Source organism: Astatotilapia calliptera, chromosome 9, assembly GCF_964374335.1.
Source record: "Astatotilapia calliptera chromosome 9, fAstCal68.1, whole genome shotgun sequence".
In the NCBI taxonomy this organism is placed as follows: Eukaryota; Metazoa; Chordata; class Actinopteri; order Cichliformes; family Cichlidae; genus Astatotilapia; species Astatotilapia calliptera.
This window is the reverse complement of record NC_137430.1, coordinates 30,551,873-30,568,939: the sequence shown is the minus strand read 5'-3', so window position 1 is coordinate 30,568,939 and position 17,067 is coordinate 30,551,873. Positions and strand designations below refer to the sequence as shown.

Here is a 17,067-nt window from a genome sequence, read left to right as displayed (position 1 = left end):
AATTGCTCCTTCCATAATTCCTCTCCTTCCCCACTGCAATCTGGAAATATAAAATATTTAGGTATTAATGTCTCTCCTAAGCTTTCAGAATTAACTAAATTAAACCACATCCCACTTTTAAAGACAGTAGAAGGCAATCTGGCTAGATGGAAATCTTTACCCATATTACTCATGGGAAGGGTCGCTGCTATAAAAATGATGGTCTTGCCAAAAATAAACTATTTATTTTCAATGATCCCAAATAAGCCATCACAAGATTGGTTCAGATCTCTAGACTCGTATATTTCTAAATTCCTTTGGAAAGATAAACCCCCACGTATCAGCTTAAAAACACTGAAAAAGACCAAGGATAAAGGAGGATTAGATCTACCTAACTTTAATCACTAGTTTTTAGCCAACAGGCTTCAGTTCATCTCTAGATGGTTTAAACACACCCTCTTAGATGAACCTTGGATAGATGTAGAACACTGTAATAACCTAGAAATCTCAAACATCCAACGACATGAATGCTTCAAAAGCGTCAGCATCAGCTCTTCTCTGACAGCATGGTGGGAGTTTCTAAAAATGACAGAGTCTTCATTAATCCCATGCAAACGTACACCTATCTGGAACAACCCGGACATATTACAAAACAATAATATGATAAACTTTCCAGATTGGAGTTGCAAAGGAATTAAATACTTGGAACATATATTGGAAGGAACAGACTTTATTTCGTTTGACAGACAAAATATGGGATCAACAAGAAACGATTTTTGGATTATCAACAAATTAAACCCATAGTAAAAAAGAAATTTAATCCCAGTGAAGCTGAATTACAAACACCACCAAGTGTGGTACAATTTTTTTAGTCTAAAACCCCCCAAATTATTGTCTAAAATATACAGAACACTTTCTAAAATAGATGAATCAATATCCCTTGCTATTGCAAAATGGGAAGCAGATTTATCAATCAGCTTAGACCCAAATCTTTGGTCTCAGATATGCTTAAAAACCTTTCAATGGATCAGAAATCCCAGTTTGCAATTAATACAATACAAAATATTACACAGAGTGCACTATACTGGTCATAGGATGTTCAAGATGGGCTATACGCCTTCCAACAACTGCTTGCACTTGCACTGAGATGCACATCACATAATATGCTTAATTGGTAGTAGGCTTTCGAGCCTATACAGCTTGGAGTAAGACAACATGCATGAAGAGGATGATGTGGACAAAATACTCATTTGCCTAATAATTCTGCACTCCCTGTACACCGGACAATTACATCCACGCTCTTTGGTTCTGTCCACCAGTTCAGAAGTTTTGGCGTGAGATATGTGAAGACTTATCAAAGTGTCTGAAATGTAACATTCCAGCCTCCCCTTTAGTGTGCTTGCTGGGCAACTTGGATGAGGTCACTGCAGAAATAAACACGTTGTTTTTACGGCCCTATGCATTGCAAAGAAAATGGTCCTCATTAACTGGAAAAATAAAAATAATCTTAATTGTAACCAATATAAAAACCCTCTAATAGATCACATTCGTCTTGATACAGCCTCTGCCATCACATTTGATCAATCCCTTTGGGCTCCATCACCTAGTGGGGGTGGGGTGTCATGGTTTGGTCCTGCCTTCGCTATTGTAGTTGATATGGGGGTAGGGACGGCCTTAGGACGTCTGGGGAGTCCCTAGGGACGTTTTCCCTGGAGGGCCTAACCCGGGGGATGTGGCCATGACCTGGTTAGGGGCTCTGGTGGCTCTTAGATGGTGTTTTTCTTGTGGCTGCGTACAGCGGAGATGGGGCAGGGTCTGTGCTGGCGGACGTTGGTTACTGGCCTGGTAGCCTGGCTGCCCCTGGGTGGGTCCGGGATGTGCTCTCCTGTGTTTTAAAGGCACTTTAGAACAGCACACAGCAACACTACATATGAGCGGGCGTAGGGAGGTTTTGGGGTCTTCACTCACCCCGCTTCTGTTAGCCATCAGGGCTGGGGGGCTGGGAGGAGGTGCTGGCCGTCAGATTGGGGTCTGGGATGCGGGCCCTCCCTGCTACTGCAGATAAGGAGGTGGTCCGCTTCCTTCGATGTCTGAATGGTTCACAATGAGGTAGGCCATTAATTGAGTGCAAAGAATAAATAATTTTGGAGAAATTGGGCAACCCCGTCGAATTCCACGGAATACGTCTATCCTAGGTGTTATGCCTGGATTGAGCGAAACATAACTATAAATCTGCTTGTAGAACAGTTTGATCACTTTGCAAAATTTGTTTCCAAATCCAAAAAGTTCTAAAGATCTAAATTAAAAATGATGGTCTATTGAATCAAATGCTTTAAAAAAAACAGTCAATAAATAATATTAAACTTTCTGAATTAATAACGGATCGGTAGTCAATCATATCTAATATTAATCTTATGCTATTATGAATCTGCCTTCCTTTAATAAACGCTGATTGGCACTCATCAATTAATTTGTTTAAGATGCTCTTAATCCTATTTGCATATACTAAGGCTAATAATTTGTAATCATTACATAAAAGTGTTATGGGTCTCCAATTGTGTAGCACTTGTAAATTTTTGTTTGGTTTGGGCAATAAGGTTATTAATCCTGTTTTCATTGTTGGGGATAGTTCTTCATTTTTTAAACAATCCAAAAAGCCATTAAATAACAAATCTTTCATCTCTAGACTATAGAAATAAAATTTATTTTTTCCCCCATGCTCAATCCACTTGGCTTTAGCCCTTAATCAACTACACCTTATCTAGCTGGTGTTACAAAGATTGTAAGTGTTCTGACTCGTCTGCAGTCATACAAGGCTTACCACATAATACAGTGGGGCAAAAAAGTATTTAGTCAGCCACCGATTGTGCAAGTTCCCCCACTTAAAATGATGACAGAGGTCAGTAATTTGCACCAGAGGTACACTTCAACTGTGAGAGACAGAATGTGAAAAAAAATTCCATGAATCCACATTGTAGGATTTGTAAAGAATTTATTTGTAAATTAGGGTGGAAAATAAGTATTTGGTCACCTCAAACAAGGAAAATCTCTGGCTCTCACAGACCTGTAACATCTTCTGTAAGAAGCTTTTCTGTCCCCCACTCGTTACCTGTATGAATGGCACCTGTTTGAACTCATCATCTGTATAAAAGACACCTGTCCACAGCCTCAAACAGTCAGACTCCAAACTCCGCCATGGCCAAGACCAAAGAGCTTTCGAAGGACACCAGGAAAAGTATTGTAGACCTGCACCAGACTGGGAAGAGTGAATCTACAATAGGCAAGCAGCTTGGTGTGAAAAAATCAACTGTGGGAGCAATCATCAGAAAATGGAAGACATACAAGACCACTGATAATCTCCCTCGATCTGGGGCTCCACGCAAGATCTCATCCCGTGGGGTCAAAATGATCATGAGAACGGTGAGCAAAGATCCCAGAACCACACGGGGGGACCTGGTGAATGACCTGCAGAGAGCTGGGACCAAAGTAACAAAGGTCACCATCAGTAACACACTACAACGGCAGGGAATCAAATCCCGCAGTGCCAGACGTGTTCCGCTGCTGAAGCCAGTGCATGTCCAGGCCCGTCTGAAGTTTGCCAGAGAGCACATGGATGATACAGCAGAGGATTGGGAGAATGTCATGTGGTCAGATGAAACCAAAGTAGAACTTTTTGGTATAAACTCAACTCGTCGTGTTTGGAGGAAGACGAATACTGAGTTGCATCCCAAGAACACCATACCTACTGTGAAGCATGGGGGTGGAAACATCATGCTATGGGGCTGTTTTTCTGCCAAGGGGACAGGACGACTGATCCGTGTTAAGGACAGAATGAATGGGGCCGTGTATCGTGAGATTTTGAGCCAAAACCTCCTTCCATCAGTGAGAACTTTGAAGATGAAACGAGGCTGGGTCTTCCAACATGACAATGATCCAAAACACACCGCCCGGGCAACAAAGGAGTGGCTCCGTAAGAAGCATTTGAAAGTCCTGGAGTGGCCTAGCCAGTCTCCAGACCTCAACCCCATAGAAAATCTGTGGCGGGAGTTGAAAGTCCGTGTTGCTCGGCGACAGCCCCAAAACATCACTGCTCTCGAGAAGATCTGCATGGAGGAATGGGCCAAAATACCAGCTACTGTGTGTGCAAACCTGGTAAAGACCTATAGTAAACGTTTGACCTCTGTTATTGCCAACAAAGGTTATGTTACAAAGTATTGGGTTGTATTTTTGTTATTGACCAAATACTTATTTTCCACCCTGATTTACGAATAAATTCTTTACAAATCCTACCATGTGGATTCATGGATTTTTTTTTTTTCACATTCTGTCTCTCACAGTTGAAGTGTACCTCTGGTGCAAATTACTGACCTCTGTCATCATTTTAGGTGGGGGAACTTGCACAATCGGTGGCTGACTAAATACTTTTTTGCCCCACTGTATGTATGTATGTATGTATATATATGTGTATGTATATATATGTACCGTATTTTCACGACCATAAGGCGCACTTAAAAGTCTTAGATTTTCTTCAAAAAGTACGGCGCGCCCTATAGCGCAGTGCGCCCTGTGTGTTGTAATGAGGACGTAGTAGAGAACACCATGAGAACGCTAAAGGGTGAAGTGTGGCCGAGTTGGAGGAAAGACTCGAGCGGTGGATCATCGAGCAAAGAACGAGCGGGAGAAGCGTTTCGACGGTCACCATTCGGCTAAAAGCAGTTTCACTTTCACTTTTTATGAAATGGTGCCATTTTTCCATCCGGACCAGGACTACGGTAGCGCAGCAACTTCCAGCGGATTATAAGGAAAAGCTGGCCATCTTCCGCTCCTATTGCAGCAAACACATCCAGCCCAGCCACATCACTAACATGGACGAGGTCCCGCTCACTTTTGACATCCCAGTGAGTCACACTGTGGAGAAGGGGACCAGCACGGTAGCGATACGCACAACGGGGTATGAAAAGTCTTCTTTTACTGTTGTGCTTGGCACAAAGAGTGGAAGGCAGCGCCGGGCGAGTTACGCCACAATTTGCGAATGGATTGTAGATGCTTGGGCTAACATGTCTGCTGGCACTGTTGTTCGAGCTTTCGCAAAAGCCGGCATCATTTCCGAGGAGCCGCACGGCACGGAAAGTGACTCTGACAGTGAAGAAAGTGAACCTGGAATGTTTGATGGAGATTTAGCGCAGCTGTTCAATTCAGACACAGAGGATGAGGACTTCGATGGGTTTGATTGATGATAAAAATGTGAGTACCAAACTTTGTTTTGCTCCTGCTTTATTTTTAAATACGCACACTTGTATGCTTGTGTGTTGTTGATGATGATGATTACTGGTAATAAAAATGTGAGTACCGAACTCAGGTTTGCTCCCGCTTTATTTTTAAATAAGCATACGGTACTTGTATGCGCCCTATGATCCAGTGCGCCTTATGTTTGTGTTAAATACAGTAACGGCACACATAACTGAGACTGCGCCTTTTAGCACAGTGCGTCTTATGGTCGTGAAAATACGGTATATATATATATATATATACACTAAACAAAAATATAAACGCAACACTTTTGTTTTTGCTCCCATTCCCCATGGGATGGACGTAGAGACCTAAAATTCATTCTAGATACACAATATAACCATCCCTCCCAAACAGTGGTCACAAATCAGTCCAAATGTGTGGTAGTGGGCACATCTGCTATATTGAGATAATCCATCCCACCTCACAGGTGTGCCACATCAGGATGCTGATCTGACATCATGAGTAGTGCACAGGTGTACCTCAGACTGCCCACAACAAAAGGCCACCCTGGAATGTGCAGTTTTTTGCGCTATTGGGGGTCTGGGGACCCAGAACCGGTCAGTATCTGGTGTGACCACCATTTGCCTCATGCAGTGCAACACATCGTCGCATGGAGTCTATCAGATTGTCAATTGTGGCCTGTGGAATGTTGGTCCGCTCCACTTCAATGGCTGTGTGAGGTTGTTGGATATTCGTGGGAACTGGTACACGCTGTCGTATACGCCGGTCAAGCACATCCCGAACATGCTCAATGGGTGACATGTCCGGTGAGTATGCTGGCCATGCAAGAACTGGGACATTCTCAGCTGCCATCTGCCCTGAACAATGTGAACCATGATTCATCCGTGAAGCGCACACCTCTCCAACGTGCCAGACGCCATCGAATGTGAGCATTTGCCCACACAAGTCTGTTACGGCGACGAGCTGGAGTCAGGTCAAGACCCCGATGAGGACGACGGGCATGCAGTTGAGCGTCCCTGAGACGGTTTCTGACAGTTTGTGCAGAAATTGTTTGGTTGTGCAAACCAATTGTTCCAGCAGCTGTCTGGGTGGCTGGTCTCAGACGATCTTGGAGGTGAACCTGCTGGATGTGGAGGTCCTGGGCTGGTGTGGTTACACGAGGTCTGCGGTTGTGAGGCCGGTTGGATGTGCTGCCATATTCTCTGAAACGCCTGTGGAGACGGCTTATGGTTGAGAAATGAACATTCAATGCACGGGCGACAGATCTGGTTGACATTCCTGCTGTCAGCATGCCAATTGCACGCTCCCTCATTGCTTGTGGCATCTGTGGCATTTTGCTGTGAGACAAAACTGCACATTTCAGGGTGGCCTTTTGTTGTGGGCAGTCTGAGGTACACCTGTGCACTACTCATGATGTCAGATCAGCATCCTGATGTGGCACACCTGTGAGGTGGGATTGATTATCTCAATATGGCAGATGTGCCCACTACCACACATTTGGACTGATTTGTGACCACTGTTTGGGAGGGATGGTTATATTGTGTATCTGGGATGAATTTTAGGTCTCTACGTCCATCCTATGGGGAATGGGAGCAAAAACAAAAGTGTTGCGTTTATATTTTTGTTCAGTGTATATATATGTGTGTATATATAATCACTGACTTTCAGCTTGTTGTGTTTGTGGATATATGACTGACTTTACTTATTAAACATTCGCACATAAATAAGTGACGTCATATTCAGTACTTTTGACAGTTCACTCTTCGGCCGCTCCATCTTATTAGAGAAATTCCACATACATAAATGTAAATTTCAAAACTCAACCCCATCATTTAATTTGTTTTTGATTGAAATTGAATATTACTTAAACTCTCTTAAATTAACTTCCAATAAAAAAGGTTTATCACTGATTGAAATTCATTCAGAAATGTTTAACGAATGAGCTGTCACAACTTTCAAGTACAAAGTTGTTATGAAGTCTGTCACATATCCCCCCCTTTTTTTCTTTTCTATCCTTTATTTATTTATCCTTCTTATTTCATTGTACTGTATATTGTTACTCTTATTTGCCTTGTATATCTACTGTACAAACTGAACTGGAATGCCTGACTGTTTGCTTTATGATTTCAATAAAGTTTGGAAATAAATAAGAAACCTCTTCGGCCACTCCCTTCTGCCGTATTTTGCGGCACACTTCTCCACACCCACCGCCGCGCTATGAATTGTGGGATATATGGGACCACGAAGCGTGCACCGGACCACGCTTGATATTTGGGGAAATCGACGGCGCATTTGGAGTATGCATTTGAAGTACACTTCAAATTGGGACAGCCGTCGTCGCGTGGCGGTGACATAACCGCACTTAAAATGCGTACTTCAAGCGTGCAGTCTCTTAATTGGGACACAGCCTATGTCCTCTGCCTCAGCCATTTTTCTTATTTCCCTGTCCTTATCACCACTAGAGGGTTGTATTTCATTTTATGTACTGGTTATGGCAGAGGTAAGTACAGGGTTATTTAAGGTCAAGGGTAATTCTGTCCAGGTGTTGCTGATGAGAAGGGGCAAACCATTTCCTACTGTGCTTAGTCCAGTTACTTGTTGTCTGTGTTTAAATGGAAATTTAAATGGATGTTGCAAAGGAAATAAAAGTCCCCTTAGGCCCCCTCCTTGATTCAGAGTCTTTCCCTTGTCATGTAAATGGTCTCCTTGACTCTGGTCTCAAACAGGCGTTCCTCCCTGTCCAGGATGTGTACCTGTGTTCCTGGAGGACAGGCGGGTCCACGGACCAGTCCACAGCTGAACACCGTACTTGGGTTCAACTTCCAGTGAAACTGAGGCCACAGCTCAGGACAATAGAAGATTGAAAAATGCTGCCTGGTCTAATGGGTCTCAATCTCTGCAACGTTCGGCTTTCAGAATTTGTCTTAAACAGCATAAAAGCATGGATCCATCCTACCTTGCATCAGGAAAACGTTGATGAACTCTGAGCAAATGAAACCACAACTTTAAAAAAATGAATTCCCAAAATTAATTGTTTCGACATCTTAAACACAAAATCATAAGTTTTAATACCTACAGCAAGTTTAAGAAAAAATAAAAGATTTTAAAGATCTTTCAAACTTTTTTCTCAAATGTAAAACAGCAGATGGAACTTACATGCATCTTCTATGGGATTGTCTAAAAATATCTAAATTCTGGCTCTGCATCAACAAGGAAATGAACTTGATACTAAACTGTAAGATCTGTAAAGATCCGGGTCAATTCTTACCACAGTTGCTGCCTCTGAATAAAAATCTGGACAAAAGAGATCCACATTATTAAATAAGCTTATGTTTAATGTCAGGAGATGTGTTATTGAACTGGATTACGGAGCAGCCCCCCTACTGTAACTCAGTGTTACAAGGAAATTTTTCATAACTTACAGGTCAGATTTTTAATAAGCTGCAGGAACCCTGTTCAGTGTGAGTGGAGAACAGCCAAGTCTCCTCCTCTGATAAACCTCCATCTGTGCCACTGAAAACAGTTCATCTGACTTACTGTAAACATGTTTCCATTTGTCACTTCAGCCTTTACTCTGAAATACAGGAAATGAAATCACAGCTCAAACTTCTTCATCCAACTGCTGGAACAAAGCGAACCACTCGACATGAACACTGAAGCAGAACAGTTTAGAAACCTTAAAATGAGACTAGGGAACCATTTTCATTCATAGTTGCCTCATCAGATCTTTACAGGAGATTCACTCTGAACTCTGTGGAGCCTGATCTCAAGGGTTTTGAGTCTGACCCTGAAACCAGAAGAGGATCTTTCTGTCTCTTTAGATTCACTGTGATGGGAGTGATTTCAGCCCTGAGTGATCACGCTGATGTTTGCACAGAGCAGACAATGAGGTGAATGTTTTGGGACATTGGTAACAGTGAAACAGTTTATTAGTAACGTGGGATCGTTTGTGTTCGGAGTATGAACTGAGATTCCTGAAGCTCTTGTCACACTGGTCACAGCTGTAGTTTCCTTCCATGTGTGCACGTTCATGATAGTTACGATTAGCTGATTGTGAGAAGCTTTTGTCACAGTATCTGCACTTGTATGGTTTCTCTCCTGTGTGGACTTGTTTGTGTGTTTTAAGCCCACTTGCAGTAATGAAAGATGACCCACACTGATCACAGATGTGCTTTTTAACCCCACTGTGAATGAGTTCATGGCGTTTTAATCCACTTGATGTGGTGAAGCTTCTTCCACATTCTTTGCAGTATTTCAGTTTGTCTCCAGTGTGTTTACGTTGATGTGTTTTTAGGGTGTATTGGTGACTGAAATTTTTTCCACAGAGGTCACAACGAAAGTCTTTCCCACCAACACAGTGATGGCAGGGTTGAGAACTGGATCCATCTGTGTCGCTCTGCTTCTAAACAAAGACACAAAGACAGTGTAAGTCAGTCCTTCAACATTTTTATCCTGAACGTTGCCTGAAATAAAGAGCGAATAAAAAACAAAATCATAACTGAAATGAAAATCTGAATAATCACTCAGAGCTGCTTTTTCAAGGCATCTTCCTTGGGGGGCTCAACCCGGGGTAGCGGTCATGTCCGGTTGGGGGCTCTGTTGGCTCTCAGGTGACTGTTTCCTCGCGGCTGCGTGCAGCGGGGCTAGGGGAGGGTCTGTGCTGACGGACGTGGGTTACTGACCTGGTGGCCTGGCTGCCCCTGGGTGGGTCCGGGATGGGCGTGAGGTTCTGGGGGCGCTCCGTCTCCGGGCTGGGGCCCGGGCCGGGCCTCGGGGGCTTGGGTCCTGGTTGGTGTTTTGCCGGGGTTGTGGGCGGGTGGGTGCATGGGGGCCCAGCCCTGGAGCAGGGTGCCGCCGGTGCGTCGAGCCACCTGGGGGGCTCTTCAACTGGTGGGGGAGATGGTCACATCTGCAGGAGCTTTCCTCTCTTCAGGGACTCTCTCTGCAGGAGGGGGAGATACAGGAGAGGTGGAGGAAGATCTCAGCCTGGGCGTTTACTGTCTTATGTAGTCTGGAAGATGAGTGGATGGTGGGGTGGGTGCAGCTTTTTCTGTGGTGGGGTTGGGTGAACTGTCCCGGGCTCTGTGGGGCCGGGAGGCGCTGCTGCACTGGGCCCCGGTCTGGATGGGCCTGGGCCCTCTTTCTCTGGCGGGTCGCGGAGTGTGGGAGTGCCTACTGGGGTCAGCGGGGGAGCTGGCCCCAGGGAGGGGTCACTTGCCCCTCCCTTCCTTCCCTCCCCATCTCCAGCTGCCTCCCTCTTCCCGCTCCACCACAACCACCCACACATGCAGGGCCTTGGAGTAGGGGTATGTCACCAGGGTGCAGAGGAGGCTACCCCCCCCCCCCCCCCTCTGTCCCCTTCTGGCTGCCTCTGCCTCAATTTTATCCCACAACTTAGACATTCACATTACTCACACTCTCATTACACATACATATAGGATCTTGGGGGTGGGCACAATCACGGAGTCCATATTACCATCAGGGTGTACACCTCACCCCTGGCGTCGTTGCCCACCTCTCAATTTTAAATACACGTAGACATTGAGGGCTAGCAGGAGGGACCATGCGCTTACCTGCTGCTCTCTGGCAGGTAGCTCCAAGCCCTCCTGGGTTTTAATTGCACCTTAGAACACACATGCATCAACACTACAATGAGCGGGTGGAGGGAGGTTTGGAGTCTTCTCCCACCCCCATTCTCTGCGACCTGCTGGAGCGGGGGGGCTAGGAGGAGTTGGCCGTCCGACTGCGGTCTGGAGTGTGGGGCCTCCCTGCTGCTACGGAGTCGGGGTGGTCTGCCTCTCCCCACCGCAGGGAAAAGGGTAACACCACCTGGGTCTGGGTGCAGTTCCCCCCTCCAGGGGCAAGGGTACCTAGACCCGGTTTGTAGAGTACGCTTGGGGAGTGTGATCGTGTGTACAACGTCTCTTTATGTCTGTCTCCACGTTGGTTGAGTGTGGAGTGAGTGCATATGAGAGCATGAGGGGGGGAATGGATGTTTGTATCTGTGTGTGCCTGTATGTCTGTGTCTATATGTCAGGTTGGGTATCAGACACCACCTCTCTGGGGACACCTCAGGCCCTCCAAGGTTTGGAGGCATATCTCCACCCACCACCACTTCCCCTGCCGGTGGCGGACTCCCTCAGGTGTCGGTGCGTTGGTGGTTCTTTGTGTCTGGGGGTGGGCGCCCAGGTACACACCGGCTCACTCCTTGGCGGCCGCTTATCGGGGCCTGGAACCTGGGGCTCGCTTGGACCACTTCGGAGGTGGGGTGCCCCCGGCCTCTCGGCCTGGGGCTCGGTCACTCAGGCACAGCTGGCTGCCGGCGGAGCTCACGGGCGCGTCACTGCAACTCCCCCTGGCTTCTGCTCCGCGGCTGCTGAGTGAACCCTCATCTGGGACTCTCCTCAGCTCTTGCTGGGACAGTGGCGCGGCTGCCCCTCTGTTGGTCTTCCATGGTTTCTTGTGTTCTGGGGGCCTCTGGATGTCTGGAGTTTTGATCTCCTCCATACCTGCTTCATACCCTGGAGGACGGGGCTGTGGCCCCCCCACACTCCCTAGCAGATCGTTACATGGAGAAACCTTTGGAATACAAGCACGCTGATCCACACAGGTATGCACACGGGTGTTCACTGCTCGTAGACTTAAATTACACCTTTCTTGGCTACTACTTCGAAGCACATCTGTCCTGTGTGCTGCACAACAACATTGAATATTTAGTATTTACTGCTGTTTACACTTAGCTAGATTAATGCGATGGTGTTGTGTTTAGTATGTTGCTTTGTTTTTTTTGTTTTTTTTGTCTTCTATTCTTCTCTCAACAGGTGATCCAGGAGATTTTTATTTTTTTTCTCCCCCCCTTTCTCACTGTCCCTCTCCCCTTCTGTTTTTCCTTTCCTTCCTCTTTCTTTCTCCCTTTCCTATCCCTCACTCATGTCTCTCCCGTCTGTAACATCTGAAAATAAAATATAATAAATAATAAAAACAAAGATCGACCAAATGGACCAATACGGCAATGCCACGAAGATCCATTTGGCAAAGTAAATCCATTGGGTATCCTTGTTGGTCTTCAGACAACAATTCTGATGGCTAAAGAACCAAATGGGACAGGCAAAAAAAAAAAAAAAAAAAAAAAAAGAGCTGCTTTTTCATGCAGTAGAATTGACGAAACATCAGAATCAGTGAGCTGCAAGCCTTCAGCCCCGACCGTGTCCGTGCTGTCGGGTGAGAAAGGCGACATCTCACTGATTCTGATCTGCGGGTCGGCGCTTTGTGTTTACGTCTTTGTGCAGAATCCGTGTACCTGCTCTCATATACTGTTTGGTGGTTGTCAAAATTTTGTGAGGTTTCACCTGAGATTCGGGCATGTCGAGCAAAATAAAATTATATTAAAAAAATCGATTCAGAATTTTAATGAATTGATGTCACGTTATCCAAGCCAGAATTGATTTTAATCAGTAAATTGATTATCAAAACCCACCCCTAGCTGAGACAGTTTAATGAGCATAATTGTTCCAAACAGTCAGGCTAAAATGACAAGTTAAAAATATAAATACATACCTCACAGTAACTGCACTTGGAGAGTCTCTTTCTGGTGTGGATCTGTTGGTGTGCTCTCGGGTAATGTGGAGCTTTATAAGGTCTCTCCTCAGTGTGGGTAAACATGTGGCGTTGGAACTGTTTGTTGGTTATAAACTGTTTGCCACATTGATCACAGCAGTACACATCATGTCTGGTGTGAATGCGTAGGTGTGTATTTCGGTTCCCTAACCGGCTGAAGGTTTTCCCACAGATGTCACAGCTGTATGCCTTAATTCCAGAGTGGGTAACTAGATGACTCTGTAAGTGGCCACTTTGAGCAAAAGCTCTTCCACACTGATCACAGGTGTACGCTTTAACTCCACTGTGGATGAGTTGGTGGTTTTTTAGGGAATCCTTCCTGGAAAAAGACTTTCCACACAAGTCACAGCTGAACGGTCTCTCTCCAGTGTGGATGACCTGATGATGTTTCAGGTGACACTTGGAAATAAAACCCTTCCCACACTCATCACAGGTGTATGTTTTCTCTCTCTTTCTTCTGTGAGGTTTGTCGGCCTCCTGAGAGCGCTGACTTCTCGCTCCATGTTGGTCCTGCAGTGACAGAGATACAAACAGAGGCAGTGAGTGAAATGCAGTCGTGGAACAAACTCAACCTTCAAACTCCCTCCATTAACACTAGTTTTAAACCTGAAGGTGGAGTGTGGCACCAAACACCTTAAAGGCATCTTATCCCCACCTGCTGGTAGTTCTAACACATTACATCCAACCTGGTGTTAAAAATAATTCATGACTGTTCAAACACTCTAAAATAATCTTTTCCTTATTTTCCTTACTTTTACTCCCCACAGAAAAAAAGACTTTCTACTCATTATATTTTCAAAATAGACTTTTTACTTTTGGTTTCAAACTCAAACTGATTTGAGCCTGAAAATTAACACATGAAAGACAATCCTGATCGTGTACTAATCACCAGGGTTTGAAACATAAAAAGAGATGAAAGAGGCAAAACTGTGAGTCATAGTCAGGAGTTAAAGTGAGACGTTGTTCTTCTTTCTTTTTTGCACAGCACCTGAACAAACAGGTAATTTCAAATGCAGCGTTTCTATCAACAAACATCAGCAAACACACAAACTGTTTGTGTGCAGTTTGTCTCACAGTGTGTTGCTGGCTAAAGGTCCAGCTGCTGCACATCACAGGGAGAGAAAAGAAAGAGAGCTAACTTCACTCAGAGATGGAGAAAGATAAGACTCACAGGACAGGAGAGGAAGAAGAGAGGTTAGATTTAAAGGGAAGGACTGCTCAGTGGGATTTGATCAACTGGAGATTAAAGCTTACATGTAAGTCCTCATGTGTTGAAATCAGATATTGGGTCTGTACTAGAGATGGCACGATACCACTTTGTTATGTCCGATACCGATATCATAAATTTGGATATCTGTCGATATGAATCTGATATAGTGACAGGGGATTTCTTTAAATCACCCTGTAATTCTTCAGCTAAGACACCTGAGTTAGAAAACACAAAGACTGCAGTCGTATTTACACGCGTGGGCAGTCACTTCTGAGATCTGCGAATCTGCGATCTGCCTGCGTGGTACATTTATACATGTCTGTGTGTGTGTGTGTGTACAAAAATAACAACGTCACTCAGAGCAACAGAATCAGCACATACACACTTAAGATTATAGTTTCACTTCTGTAAAAAACATGCTCTGCAAACCTGCAGTTTCCTGTCTACACTTTGTACAGAGTGTACTAAAAGCAACGGGTTCTTTCCCTTTTCTACATTTGTACTCAAAAAACAGGAAATGGTTCAGTAGCTGGATAAATTCATCACAAGGTTATTGGGTGAAAAGTCACATAGACGTTTAGCACATTTCATGAAGCTGATCAAATTATATGAAAACAAACATCTCTTGACATATAGTGTGTTTTTAATCAATAAAGCTGTTTTTTTAAAATATCTTGCTGCTTTTTGTATAAGTTCATGCTCAAGTAAAAACAACAACAAAAAAACAAAAAGAAAAAACTAAAGCTATTCTGTTATACCTGTATGCAAAAAATACACTGCACCCAAAATATTTCATAGTTCAGCAATACTGACTAATCTAATGAATGTAAACCTACTCCATCCTCCCTATTCTGGTATTTTAAAGAGTAAGCAACCTAACTAATAGGGCTCTAAAACTCCCAGCAAAAAAAAACAAAAACAAAAGGCAACCACCCACCCTCCACCTCATGATACTTGCAAGGAAATCAATTATTTTTCAAGAACATTTAAATAGATTCAACATCTTCAACAGATTTGCAGACTGCACAGATGGTACCTTCCCAAAGGAAAAAGTAGTATAGCTTACTAGGGTATATTAGACTTGATAGTTACTATATACAGTAATGAACTTCTATACATTTTACATCAGATTAAAACTTTGGGTGTAAGCTTCGTATAATTATTTATTAAAAGCTAGACATTTTAAATGAGAATATGAAAGAAAAATATGTCTTTGTGCCCCCTTTTCCCTGTTAATGCCCTATCGGCCCCCCTGGCTAAACTTTGCTAGATCAGCCCCTGCACAGTTACCAGCGTCAGCTACGTAGAAAAAGATCCTGGTGTAGAACGTAAATAAATTCTAACAACAGCTTATCAAGCTTAAACGTGCTGCAGTTGTTCAGCCGCTGGTTTCCTCTTTCTGGTGCGAAGTGGGCCAAAAACAAACAAGAGAGACGGACTCGCGACAGAAAAGCCGATCAGCTGATCATTAAGCAGTTTCATGATTGAAGTAGCAGCAGGAGAGGGAGAGAGAGAGAAGAGGCAGTCGCTCCATATATCGGTTGTTAAGCTTAACGCTGGAATGCTTTACAAACATTCAGAGATGAACTTACACACTTGCTTTACTTCTCTCGGGGATAACTTCCTCGGAGATGAAATGCCGGATTGGTAGCAAGGCTCCAAATGCTCAAACAGACTGCAGACAGGTCCCGCACGCCACAACCACTTTATCACGTGATGCATACTGCTGCCACGTGCTACGGTTATGAGCCGAGTTACGCCATGTCGCAAGTTTTGTGAAGTGCTTTTTTGATATTTAATGGATCAGATTACATTTTTTATTTCTCTCCGATATCCGATCCAGTAATTTACGTCAGTATAAGACAGATACATAATATCGGATTGGTCCATCTCTAGTCTGTACATATGATTTTATGTCTTTTTTTCAGATTATGAAACTTGCTGCAAAACAATCTGAGGCAGATTAACTGTGCCGCCTCAGATGCAGCCTTTTCATGCAGTAGAATTGCTAACATGCTAACACAGTTTAATGAGCAGAGTTGTTCCAAACAGTCAGGCTAAAATGACAAGATAAAAACATAAAAACATACCTCACAGTAACTGCGCTTCGAGAGTCTCTTTCTGGTGTGGATCTGTTGGTGTTGTCTCAGGTAACGTGGAGCTTTAAAAGTCTTCTCACACAGGTCACATTTATGAGGTCTCTCCTCAGTGTGGGTAAACATGTGTTGTTGTAACTGCTGGTTTCTTGTAAAGTGTTTACCACACTGATCACAGCAGTACACATCATGTCCGGTGTGAATGCGTAGGTGTGTATTTCTGCTCACAATCAGGCTGAAAGTTTTTCCACAGATGTCACAGCTGTATGCTTTAATTCCAGAGTGGGTAACTAGATGAGCCTTTAAGTTGCTACTGTCAGTAAAAGCTCTGCCACACTGATCACAGGTGTACGCTTTAACTCCACTGTGGATGACTTGGTGTCTCTTTAGGGAATCCTTCCTGGGAAAAGTCTTTCCACACAAGTCACAGCTGTACGCTTTAACTCCAGTGTGGATGACCTGATGCTGCTTCAGTTTATCCTTCTCAGTAAAATCCTTCCCACAATCGCCACAGCTGTATGTTTTCTCTCCCTTTCTTCTGTGAGGTTTGTCGGCCTCCTGAGAGCGCTGACTTCTCGCTCCATGTTGGTCCTGCAGTGACAGAGATACAAACAGAGGCAGTGAGTGAAATGCAGTCGTGGAACAAACTCAACCTTCAAACTCCCTCCATTAACACTAGTTTTAAACCTGAAGGTGGAGCGTGGCACCAAACACCTTAAAGGTCTCTTATCCCCACCTGCTGGTAGTTCTAACACATTACATCCAACCTGGTTTTAAAATAATTCATGACTGTTCAAACACTCTAAAATATTTTTGACTTTTTTTTTTTACTTTTACTCCTCAAACAAAAAGGACTTTCTACTCATTACATTTTCAAAACAGTCTTTTTTACTTTTGGTTTGAGAAATTTGA

At 44.1% G+C, this 17,067-nt stretch overlaps 2 protein-coding genes and 1 long non-coding RNA gene across 13 annotated transcripts in view; 2 read left to right on the top strand and 1 right to left on the bottom strand.

Moving 5' to 3' along the window:
• The window catches only part of LOC113028823 (uncharacterized), a 270,569-nt gene that overhangs the window by 28,093 nt on the left and 225,409 nt on the right, over window positions 1-17,067 (top strand). The gene's annotated exons all lie outside the window — the stretch shown is intronic.
• The window catches only part of LOC113029484 (uncharacterized), a 126,181-nt gene that overhangs the window by 104,403 nt on the left and 4,711 nt on the right, over window positions 1-17,067 (bottom strand). For 5 of the 9 annotated variants that reach the window (XM_080306651.1, XM_080306652.1, XM_080306654.1 and 2 more), the window contains one exon: window positions 16,150-16,746. In XM_080306651.1, coding sequence (XP_080162777.1) covers window positions 16,150-16,746 — 597 coding nt within the window. Of the gene's footprint in view, window positions 1-8,276; window positions 9,635-12,789; window positions 13,360-16,149; window positions 16,747-17,067 lie in introns of those variants that run through there. The other 4 variants (XM_080306656.1, XM_080306658.1, XM_080306655.1 and 1 more) reach the window with 3 other exon arrangements.
• Window positions 9,910-12,331, top strand: LOC145431183 (uncharacterized). Its single transcript, XR_013911528.1, has 2 exons — window positions 9,910-11,842; window positions 12,054-12,331. It is a non-coding gene; the product is annotated as an uncharacterized LOC145431183 (long non-coding RNA).